The following is an 11,563-nucleotide window of genomic DNA, read 5'->3' as shown; positions in this document are numbered from 1 at the left end:
AAAAAAAAAAAAAAAAGCTAAGAGAGGGATGATTCTTGTCTTTTATTCTAATCAATGGATCAATATAAAATACATTCAATAACTGTTAACTCAGGGGCTCAATATAAGGTAGACTTGTATCATGCAAATAAGCATACACTATATTTGAAATGAATTAGACATTTTGTATCTTTGACTTAGAACCAGTAAGATAACCCCAGGTTCCCTGCAAGACCTCTTCCTTTTGACAGGCAAAATCCCTCCAGTTTTTAAATATTTTTCCTATTTGACTGTTTCCAGGACAGCAGCAGTGTCTATACTGGAAATCTTTCAGAAAGTTAGCTGAAAGCAAAATCTACGCTTATTAAATTCCAGAACTGTGTTCCTCTCAAGTGAAGAGACTTCATCCTTAACTTTAAAAGCTCTTCTATCCAGTCTTCATGGTTTAGATTGTCCCTGAGTAAAGTAAGTGGTGAAGCTGTCCTCATAGACAGCAGAAGTTTTGAACTTTCTACAGGCATGCTTCTTGGTCACATCATAAAGCAGTCAGTTGTCTTTCCAGCAAGGAAAGAGGATATAAGAGAGCTGGAGGCACTAGTGCTGAACCTGTAAGGAAAGAACCCTGGAATCTTCATGCAAAAATTGGCTGCGAGGACCTTTGAATTGTATCTTCATTTAAAAAAAACTCTAAGACCACATTTCTGCTTTTTAGCACAGTGGGGCACAGCACAGTCATGAGAATACTGATGCATAAACACATGCTCAGATGCATCTTGTCCATTTCCAACAAGGTCTTTTTGATCAGAATGCAACTCACAAAACACAACACATAAATGAAAGAAAAATCCACTTAATGGGAGGAGATGGAGTGGGAAGAAAGGGAAAAAAGAAAAAAGTGTTTTTAATTCACTGGAGAAGTATCGCAATGGCAAGAATGAATGCACTATTCAAAATGCTTAATGTGTTCTGAAGTTTAAAATAAAAGGATGCAGCACTTTTTCAAGTCGGAATTCTTGTTCCTGGAAATTGTTTCTTACCATATACCCTTCAAACACTGAGATACCACCTGATCTGGGAGCAAGTAAAACAAAAAGGCCACTTCCTTGCATATCAAGCCTTGCATTCTTACTCTATTAAAGAATTAGTTAGAAAAAAAGCCATGAATTTTCTTTGGTTATGATAGCTACTGCTTCTTCCCAAAATATGCCAGCAATGACAGACATACCAACAGAGGCAGTCTTCCTTAGGGAAACACTACTGAGTGAGATCAACATATTCCAAGTATGCAGCCTGTTCCTCACTTTCCATACCTGTGCCAATACTTATGCATCTCCTTCCACCACAGGACTCCTGCTGCCACCTTCTTGTCCTCATCAGGAGCTACTGCCACCTCCTTGCTCTGGCCAATACAGCCATCCACCACTGTACAACCAGCTCTGAAACTAAGTTCACAGAGTCCATATGACTCTGAAGACTCCCAAGTAATGTCCATGCCTTGCTCCTAGCCCCAGGAAAAATGACCTCAGCAAGACTTACTTGCTTGAGCACCATGCAATACTTGATCCGTAACATAATTATCTCTCTCCAAACTGGAATTATTTTATGCTGATACTATAAACTAGTAGGTTTAAGTTTGAATATTTGGAAGCTAGCTAAACAAGGAGTAATCAAAATCCTCATGGCTACTGTACTATGCTCAGCCCTTAAGAATATTCATTCCAAATGCCGTATTTGTAAAAGTAACACAAGTCTTTTACAGTGATGTATATATACAAACATACATAAAGAAATAAAACCTCTGAAGTAATGTCTTTATTTTTCTGTTTATGTTGCAAGGCACTGATAAAGTATTGTAAGCTCGCTTGCAGCTCTGACAGTCTTCTGTCTCACTGCATCATTTCACTTCCACACAGTGTAACCATGCAGTAGCTGGTTTTTATAAAGCTATCCAATTAGGTTGGGTTTGAAATGCATGTATTGTCACTTTTTATAATGCATGTATCAAAAAATACAGCGACATCAAAGGAACTGCCTGTGTGATGTGAAATAAGGGACAAGCACTACCTTATTTTGAGGAAGAGCAAAAGTCTTGCCAATGTAGTCACATTCACTAAACAATATGAGGTTCTTTTAGCTTTAATTGTCTTTGGAATCACATTTAACATTACACTTTCAAGACTCAAACATTCATTCTCAGTATTAAGCAGGCAAGTCCCCAAGCTTAATGAAGGCCTGGATATGCAAAGACAAGGGAATCAGAGTAYGAGTTATCCATATTTGCTCCTCATTGTATACACTGATATTCGTGAAACGAAAAAAGAAATACCACGAAAGACAACTCTTTCACAGTTTTAAAAGTAGGTCCTGTAAGAAAAATAGAGCAGCTTTAGAATTAGTTCTGCTCATCAGAAAAATCCAACATTTTCTATGACAAAAAATGCCTTGCAGTTCCCCAGCATCCACAGCTAACACATTAGGGATGTTAGAGGCTACCTTCCCTATAGGCTTGATACTCAAGAGATTTCATATATTTGTTTTACACAATTCCATAGTTGGTCAAAAATAAAAAAAGTCCAGAGAAGCCCTGGATAGTATCTCAATGAAATACCTTCTTCTTTTTAAGATTAATTCAGAAAGAAAAAAAAAATACATATATATGAAATGACATTATTCTGCTTCTTACATTACCAATCCCTTCGGGAGGGCCCTCCAGAGCATAGAGAAAATACAAAGAACTCTTATAACAATAAAAATGAACATTATTGGGATCCTTTGATAAGGACATAAAAGAAACAACAACATAAAAATAATCACCACCCACTAAGCACCAAAATCCTCTTGCTGTAGAAAGGTAATCAAGAGTTTACATTTGAACTTCAGTGGTGTCACCTCAATAACCTGTGTGTAGCGCTATACTGTTCTGGGAAATAAAAGCCTCTGATGATACCTTCTAAAAAGGCTGACATCTAGACAAATCTAACAAACAGATTTTTGAAACCATCAAACAAAACCTGGGAAAGCAGCCTCTGCATACCCCCACAGAGTGAAAACCTACTTCCTAAACCCAAGTATTATTAAAAAGCACATGCTAAACCAAATACTATCCAGAAAGCACGATAGATAATGCCTGAGCCACATATATTACCCTTAGAAGCTCCTCATTATTCACTCTGCACTGCTGCAAGAGGCCTCCAGCTCACTTCAGCCAAAATCAGTATGGTTAGCTCTGCCCGGGTAGTTGCTTAGGGAACCCCGGTAACTTCTCGGGAGAAGAGGGGGCGTTCAGGCAGACTTCAGCAGTGGTCATCGCCGGAAACGTGGCACAAACCCTCCCATTGAGCCAGTGGGATCTCCACCCAAGCCAAAAAGGCTCCCGGACCACGAGTCCCGTTACACGAGAGCCACTGTAACATGCCGGAACACACAGAACGGCCGCCGGCAGCGGGCGAAAGGCCCGCAGCCGCCCGGCAGCGGCGGCCCCGAGCTCCCCGCCAGCGGCTGAGCCGCCGGCACGAGTGTGCCGCCGGGCCCGGCGCAGAAGCCCGACTGCGGGGCAGTCGCGCACGACGTGGCGCCCGCCCCGCCACGCGCCACGCCGCGGGCCTGCCCCACCAGGTCTCTCTCCCCGCCTGCGGCGCCCCACGGCCGGGCCGAGCCGCTACGCCCAGCGCTGCCCAGGCCGGCAGCGCCCGCACCCATGCTCGCCGCGGAACAGCAACAGGCGCGCCACTTACCAGGGAGATGGTCGTTGTAGCCGCCATCTTGTCCACTCCGTCGGCAGTCGGCGAAGAAATCTCGCGAGAGTTTTCTAGTGCGCGTGAACCGGGAAACTCTCGCGAGATCTTCTGCATGGCTGGACGGGAGAGGATAGGTTTTCTCGCGAGAGTTTCAGGGCCTCGCGTGCCCGGGGTTGATGGGGGGGCAGTTGGCATGAGGCTTTCGCTGGTTCCGTTTCCGGGCAGCGCCCGCGGCGGGGCCGCTCTCGGGGCGCTGCCTTCGCCCCTGTCGGGGGCTGGTACGGTCTGGGAGCCGGGCGGGCCGGGCCGAGCCGGGCCGAGCCGGGCCGCAGGAGTGCCCCCCGAGGCCGAGGCCGAGGCCAGACCGCACGACCTCGAGCAGAGATGATGCTGTAACAGGCTGGAGACGCTAAAAGCGAAGGGTCATGAGCACCACAGCAGCCCTTGGTTTGCGCAGTGTGTGCTGAATAGGTACTTTGAGGACACCTGTGGGACACATCAGCGGAGAACTACTGAAGTGAGACACAGCCTGCCACCTGAGCTTGTCCCTAGCCTTTCCTCTCTATTCTTTGTTCCTCCCAGGTGGGTCCAGTCTCTGATGTACAATTTTAAACACACAAGTAATGACAAGGTCAAACAGCCTGAAACAGGTGATCTGGAGAAATACTACTCTGACATACAAAGGACCCACAAAAGACATCACTGAATATGTGTTCCCAATAGGGCTTTAAAAGAAAAATGCATTCAGTAAGGGATAGAGATCTGTTATTACACTATTAAACTAGCACTGGAGTATTGTGGCCTGTGGACATGCTGCAAAACAGATGCTGAGAGACTAGGAAAGGTTAAAGAGAAAGCTATAAAAAGTTTACAGATTCTGAAAGTCTATCTTAACAGTAAAGGATTTAGAAAATTCAAACTGATAAGGCTTATCAAAAGCAATTAAAAGATGACTTAATATCCAAGTATCTATCTGATGAGAAAGTCTTAGATTGCAAAGGTTATTTTCATCTAGCAGATAAAGGTACAGTATTTGAACTGAACATAAAAACAGTGTACCTTATTTCTAGCCTAAAACAGGCTGTTTCTAGTTAACCACTGGAAAACATTACTTATGAATGAGACATAGTGGGTTCCTATGTTACACAGTCTTTAAATTAAGACTAGATACTCTACTAAAAGATGTGCAATACCGTAACTATAATATATGGGCAAGATTTATAAGAAGCATGCATATGTGACTGCAGGATTTCCACTTTATGCTTAGGTTGTTGCTAGTGCCAGTGCAGCCTGTCACATATTCACGACATCCAGCAGTAGCTGGCTAACAACTCACTATTGCTGAGTGCAGCACGGTCAGCAGGAGGGAAATCCATCAATTAAACTGAGTTGTGACAATGTTAAACAAGGAATTCAGCCAGATGAAATGGGTTACTGCTCACTGCAGAAATGAGACAGATGGTAAATGAAGGAAGTTACCAGTTTGTAGAGTCAAGTACAAGGTTGTTCTGGAGAAAAAGAATAATCTCCCAGTCAAGCAGCTGTATGATGCTTCTTCACTGAAGTCCCTCTCTACCCAATTTATCTGACTTTGTGGACAAGCCTGCTGAACTCAAGGGAGCTATTTCACATCTCAGTTTGTTGTAAGAGTGACTGAGAAATTCTGGAGTGCTTTGCTCAGTGCATCAACTCCTCTCATAAGTTACTTTAAATGGCTTTATTGATTTGTCAGTTTCTGTAAACTTGGCACAGCTTAGCACAACTGGGAAAATACAGCACAGTTTGATAGCTCAGCTCACAGCATTCTAGCATGGCAGACCCAGCCCAGCATAGTACAACTGCTGCAACACAGCAAAGCCGGGCAGCGTAATGCAGGCAGTACCACATGGAGACTGGCACAGCACAGAACACCAGCATAGCACAGCATGATACGGCTGGCATCACATGGCACAATGTGAACAGCATGGAGCAGCACTGCATAGCTTTTGCTACACAAATAATTCCTATTTGCTTTTTTCAGCAATTGAACCCGACATGCTCAGCAGCTAGGATTGCTCCTTTCTTCAGGCTGATGACTGAAGTTCCAAATACCACAGGAGAAACAGGGAAAGAAGAGACATCAAGGCGTTTCCTTAAGATGTCATGAGATTTTGGAAGGCCATAAGACAAACTGGGGAATGACAAGGGTTCTGTTCAGCACCAGTGACACTTGCTGATCCGTATGCTAGGATGCAGCTGAAGAATTTGGATTTCTTGAATTTCTTCCCATGCCATGTCAAGTCCAGCTCACAAAGTCCTCTCTTCAGCCTACACCAAGATGTGCAATTCTAATTACAAAGCATCACAGTGGTTCATCTATGTTGGAAGAACCTTAGCAGAACAGGAGGAGCTGTATATAAAGAGTGGAAAGTGACAGACAGCAAACTGCCGCAGAGCTTTTCAAGCCAGCTCTTTCTTCCCTTCTGTAAGTGTTACCAGCTGGCAAAGAGGAAAAAAAATAGCTTTGGGACCTGCAGTTAAAGAGCCTGTCATTCCAAGAGGCAAATTTATCAATTTTGGGGAACTCCTGCAGCAGCTTTGCACCTTCACAACCACCACCAGCAAGGGGCTGCAGGAATGCTACCCCATGCTCCCAATGCCTCACAACTCTCTGGCTTGCTGCTTCAGGAATGAGGACAACAACATGTATTCTTGCTTGGTCCTGATTTCTCATGATGCATTTTTTACATGATGCATATGTAATTTCTTGTGCCTGTGGATTATTCTTCCATTTGTTGTTGTCTTTTCACACCACAGATAAGGCATACACCTCTCATGGACTGTAAAGATTCAGTCAGGAGTGAGCAGCCTGCTCAGTACTGCTGGAGGAAGTTCGGTCAGGAGCCCCACAGTTTCTTCTAGTCTGATACACTTCCTGTCCCTTGTAGTACAGGAGGACCCCTCTATTCCAGACTGACTCACAAGGGTGGAGATTGGTATTTGTGGAAGGCATTTTCTAGGAAGTTAGCCAACTTTTCACAGTCATCCTAAAAGAAAAGGAAAAAGTCAAAGTATTAATTCAGCTTAGGAACCTTGTATGTCTGTTCTCTTTCCTTACATGATCCCATCCCAAGGTATCAGGTTTCATATCTGAGTTTTAATATGGTAAGACTACATCTTGCAAGCACATGGAATATACTACTATTAATTATCGTATTTACTGAATAATATCACATAATCAATCAAGAGTGGAGCCGTATCGTGTCAGGTGCTATAAAAATGCAAAACAGCAGACTAGTCTTTGGAACTTCCAATCTAAAACAACAAAACATATCCAGCTTTTGTTTAATTTAATTCATTTATCACTGGATCTAAAGTTATTTTCTGTGGCTAGCTGTTCTATAATATCCTCATTGTTATCAAAAAGAAAAATTAGCATCCTTTCTTGCTTACTTGGCAAGTATTTTGTACAGAAATCTCTTTTCTTATACATTCAAGAGTAGGTGGTTTCTACCATAATTAGTAGTCTTTTCACTAAGAAAAAGTTATCCAAATACACAATGATATRTAAAGGGGGCAAAACAGCCTCACCTTGTGCCATGCATGTTTTTTTTGGAATTGACAGAAACCAACTTGAAATTCTCACTTAAATAATAATAATAATAATAAAAGAGCTAGGTGGTTTACTACTGCTCATAGGCACCCTGTTGTCACTACTGCTGCTAAATTACCTACTCAATACTACTTTTATGTTAAGAAAAAACTTGGATTTTGAAGACAAGATTTTTAACGTGTAAGTGATTTATTGTTAGACCAACTACTATAGTTGGAAAATCAGACAAGCATTTGGGTACAGAAGTCCTTCAAATCAGAAACAGGCAGGACACTTCTAAGCTAAACACAAGCTCAGGACATTTGCTCAGAGTTTAATGAGGTATGAATCAGTAATACCATCTGAGAGAAAAAGTAGTTGGTACCTGAGGAGTAGGAAAGTTATTAGAGAAGGAAAAGCATGTTAAAAGGAGGTTATCTCCTACGAGAAAGAAAAAAGAAGGGTAATTTACAGTCTGTGGAACACAGGCTGGTGAGGTATATTTTACAGCACTAGATTGCCCTAAATTCCCAAAATTTCAGTGCCAAGCTGCATAGTCATGATGTTCAGATGAAGAAAGTCTAAATGTACCTTTTGCAGGTGTATTCACATAAATTTTTTATGCAGTGAAGCTGACCCCCCCCAAGTACTAATGTCAGCATCCAGAATGAGGAATTCTCCAAGCTTTGTCAATAGCCCCCAAATTCCTAACTTTTACAAAGTACAAATAAATGTATATTTAATTCTCTCCATACTGCCTTTCCTTAAGGCTTTTCTATTGTTTGAATGACTGGGCTGATCTGCTCTGAACTGTTTCTTGGAATTTACTACCAAGCGAGAGCCTGGAAGTACAGTGTTTGGGGCAGGGGGGTAGGTGGTCTCTTCTGGCAGGCAGAAGTTTGCAAAGTGACTTAGCAGCAGCTGTCTAAGCAGCACTAGCTATTTGGGCAATTTCTCTGGGAGATGGGAGGTGATCTGAATTTCCTGTCATTGGCAGCTCTTCTGGTTTTCACATCTCAGAATCACTGCAAGTTTGATGCATTAGCGTTGTAATCCTGTCATCGCAATATGGCTGCCATTTGAACAGCAGCCTGGAGTCAGGCATGAGCAAAGCATGCAGCAAAATAAACAAGCGTCACTCACAACAAGATGGAGTGTGTATAGTATACAGCTACAGGCTGGCTTCTGTTATTGCTCCCTGGCTGCTAAAAGAGGAAGGGAATTCAGCCCTTATTCCTCTGAGGCATAAGGTGTCACATGGATTTGGAGAGTGCTGTTGAAAGTACAATTCATGCACAGCTGAGATGATGAAGAGTAGCTAGCAGGCTTACCTCATGGATGAATCCATAGTGCACGAGCTCTGTGGCCAAATCCTTGGAATTATCAGCTGCAGAAACAAGGAATGGTGAGAACAGAAAATTTCATGCATCTCTTAGTTTCTCCTTTACTAGTAAAGAACATCTATCTTGACACACAGCACACCTACATTCTGCTTTGCAGACACATGCTGTAAACCTTTGGTTGGCTGAGTAACTGCTAAGTAGTCCTGGGGCAAACAGAGCACAGAGGTGAGCAATGAATGACTGTTGCACAAAGTTCTGGGCTGAAATGAGCACTAGCCCCAAATCAGGCAAAGCACAAAGTCTTGGCAATGTATCACTGAGATTTTTGCTTGTTTTGGCTCAGCATGAAAAGCAGACAAGCCAATCCCTGTAGACAAAAAGTACAAGAAACTAGTGAAGTAACAACTCCCAAACATGAATTTCCCAGCTTTATCTTTCAGTTTGGCTACAAGGCAAGAAGGGGCTCCTGCATGTTTTAGGAAGGAGCCTGCTGTGCTAGACTTGCTCTGAAGATCCTTCCCCAGAGCCACGGGGCTCCCCTAGAAGAGAGTTTACCTTCTCCTTTGAAAAGTATCATGGAGCCTGCAACAAAGTTGAGAAATGAAGGAAGAAATGACCAGTACAATACTGACAATTCAGTGTTACACACTTAGGCATTCAGGGTAACATGCATATTCCTGATGGCCCAACGGTTCACTCTAGGGTGCGAGATAGTAACACGTTAAAGGTTGTAAGCTCAATGTCTGAGCGCACAAAAAATAGTACATGAATGTTAGGGTTTACTCTCCCAGGACAAGAAGGAAAGGAAATCTGACAGTAAACACAATCTGTGGATCCAGGACCTCTGTGTCTCTGAGCCTAAACCTGACCAGGACATCAGGCAATACTTCAGCATCTATACATGAAAATGGATCTTGCAAGTAAACCTACTCGGCAGCAAGTCGTAGCTCAACTGTCGATGCAATCTGTCTTCCAGAATCAGCAGAAGAGTGAGCTGCAGAAAGAAGAGAGCAAGCTTTACAGACACCAGTTTCTCTGTAAAAAAGAAAGGTGCTGACTCTTACATCAGCACTAGAAGCTGCTGGCAGGCATGAGTAGGGGTGATGCTGGTAATTGCTGACATGCTAGCTGTCTTTGTGGAGGGGGTAGTCTGAATGTCTCAGGGAAATACTGTCTCAACAGTAACAGCTAACCTGAAGCTGTTAAACTGGAAAGCAGTAGAGCTAAAAGATATGCATACAAAGATGCCATGGACTTTGTGTCCTGCAGCCAGAACGGGGTGATGGCTTTGCTCTTTTTAGGGTTTCTTTTATTATAAAGGGACAAGATCAAAGGTAAGAAGTTTTTTGGGGGGAAAGGAGAACTATATCCATGGAATGATGTTAGCTGGAGGGAAGATTTTGATCAGAAGCTCTCTGGCCAATAGGTCCTTGCTGACTAGAGATGAGGGGTGGAGCTGAGTGTAGGCTCTGAGGCACTCCCTGGGATGTAAAAGAAAGATCCTTCCTCCTCTGCTTCAAATCACAAGCCTTTGAGGCCGAATACAGGATCTTCCCAGCGTCACAAATGGATCACTTCTCTCACTGCTTGACCATGGGAACTGAAATGTGTGAAGGGCCAACTCCTGATGCATGAATGGACGCAGTGTCCATTAAGGTAGGCTAGGTGCATCCTAGAACATTTCAGCTTAAGCTGACAGGTGTTGCATGCTGCAGCTTATGTATGCCTGGATGCACTGGCTGCAGACATGCAAGAGCCTCTTTGGACAGAAAATGTACCGCCTCGTGAGGAGGAGCTCCCTTTGCTCTGAGGAAAGTTAGTGTCACTTGTGAAGGTAATTTCAGTCAAGCGCAGAAAGGCTGCATTTTGTCAGCTCACTGTGTATTTGTGTATGCAAACCTGTTTACAATGTAAGATCAGTTTCTTTCAGCAAAACTCAGTGTAGACCAGTCACGTGTATCAGTGCTGATGATTTGCATCAGCATCACTTATACACTGCAGGACAATCAGCAGTTCACTGACCTTTTGTCTCTCATCAAATCAAGTTTAAAGCGTGCCTGACCTGATTTTAGTCTTTGAGCTGATCCTCATTCCATTGCTCATCAGCCTTATGCTTTTTTTCGTAATCACTATTCCTTTACTTCACTGGGGAGAGAAGTCTAATTTATGGTAACTGCTAGAATTGCTTTGCTTGCTGTCTAGAAAACTGGCAAACAGCACTACTGACCACTTACCAGCCATAGCAGCTTTGCTATTATGTTGTTTTTAAGAGTGGCCCTCTTATCGCCTGGCACCATCCTGCCAATGGCCAGCTCACATGCCTCTCCAAACTCCTCCCTGGGTTGCTCTCTCTTGCTTGTGACTGTGCTACTACTGAGGCACCTGGAGGAACCTTAACTGTATTTAGTAGCTGAATTGAAGAGCTGCTATAGGAGATTTATCTGGTTATTCATATAGAGCCTAGAGAAAACGTCTCCACAAATCTGTTTAACTGTATCTAACAATTCCCACCTCTCCTACTAGGCTGTGAGATTGAACTCCTTGGTATTCTATGTCCATGCAGTCCTAGCATCCCGGTCTCAATACTGAATGGGTCCTTTGGGTACTGGAGCAAACTAATGAGACCAAACTTTGTCCCAGTCAGATACTGGAGATGCAGGTCTTGCCCCAGTGCCTCATCTTGCTGGGGTGAGTGGAGTTGGTGGGGCTGGTTACGTACATGCCATTGAGTCTTGTCTTCATTCAGCTCCATGTTACATTGCATTTGCACCACCTAGAAGAGGCCAAAATAAATATCATCCTGGCCATAGCCCCTCTAGCTCCCTCATTTCCGCTTTACTTATGTCCTCAGCAATGATGATCAAATTCCTACTTAAACCCCATAATCCCAACAGCCAACCTGATCTTTCACCTCTCTTTACATTTCTAAGAAT

At 43.3% G+C, this 11,563-nt stretch overlaps 2 protein-coding genes and 1 long non-coding RNA gene across 7 annotated transcripts in view; 1 reads left to right on the top strand and 2 right to left on the bottom strand.

Annotated features, from left to right (window-relative positions):
* The window catches only part of PUF60 (poly(U) binding splicing factor 60), a 29,705-nt gene extending 25,921 nt beyond the window's left edge, over positions 1 to 3,784 (bottom strand). For 2 of the 3 annotated variants that reach the window (XM_085316181.1, XM_085316182.1), the window contains exon 1: positions 3,714 to 3,784. In XM_085316181.1, the coding sequence (XP_085172307.1) occupies positions 3,714 to 3,740 (27 nt within the window). In that variant the 5' untranslated portion in view covers positions 3,741 to 3,784. The remainder of the gene's footprint in view (positions 1 to 3,713) is intronic. The other variant, XM_085316184.1, reaches the window with a different exon arrangement.
* A 149-nt stretch (positions 3,785 to 3,933) lies between these two features.
* On the top strand, positions 3,934 to 8,039 carry LOC146589459 (uncharacterized). The gene is made up of 2 exons (XR_014897172.1): positions 3,934 to 4,298; positions 5,737 to 8,039. It is a non-coding gene; the product is annotated as an uncharacterized LOC146589459 (long non-coding RNA).
* Positions 5,419 to 11,563, bottom strand: part of NRBP2 (nuclear receptor binding protein 2) — a 32,371-nt gene continuing 26,226 nt past the window's right edge. For 2 of the 3 annotated variants that reach the window (XM_085316185.1, XM_085316186.1), the window contains exons 15-18: positions 11,350 to 11,403; positions 9,561 to 9,624; positions 8,619 to 8,674; positions 5,419 to 6,742 (exon numbers count right to left, since the gene is read on the bottom strand). In XM_085316185.1, coding sequence (XP_085172311.1) covers positions 6,674 to 6,742; positions 8,619 to 8,674; positions 9,561 to 9,624; positions 11,350 to 11,403 — 243 coding nt within the window. In that variant the 3' untranslated portion in view covers positions 5,419 to 6,673. The remainder of the gene's footprint in view (positions 6,743 to 8,618; positions 8,675 to 9,560; positions 9,625 to 11,349; positions 11,404 to 11,563) is intronic. The other variant, XM_085316187.1, reaches the window with a different exon arrangement.

This window comes from Rhea americana, unplaced genomic scaffold (assembly GCF_003343005.1).
Source record: "Rhea americana isolate MKP2758 unplaced genomic scaffold, rheAme1 scaffold_456, whole genome shotgun sequence".
Taxonomy (NCBI): Eukaryota; Metazoa; Chordata; class Aves; order Rheiformes; family Rheidae; genus Rhea; species Rhea americana.
The sequence above is the reverse complement of the archived record's forward strand: the minus strand, read 5'-3'. Positions and strand labels throughout refer to the sequence as shown.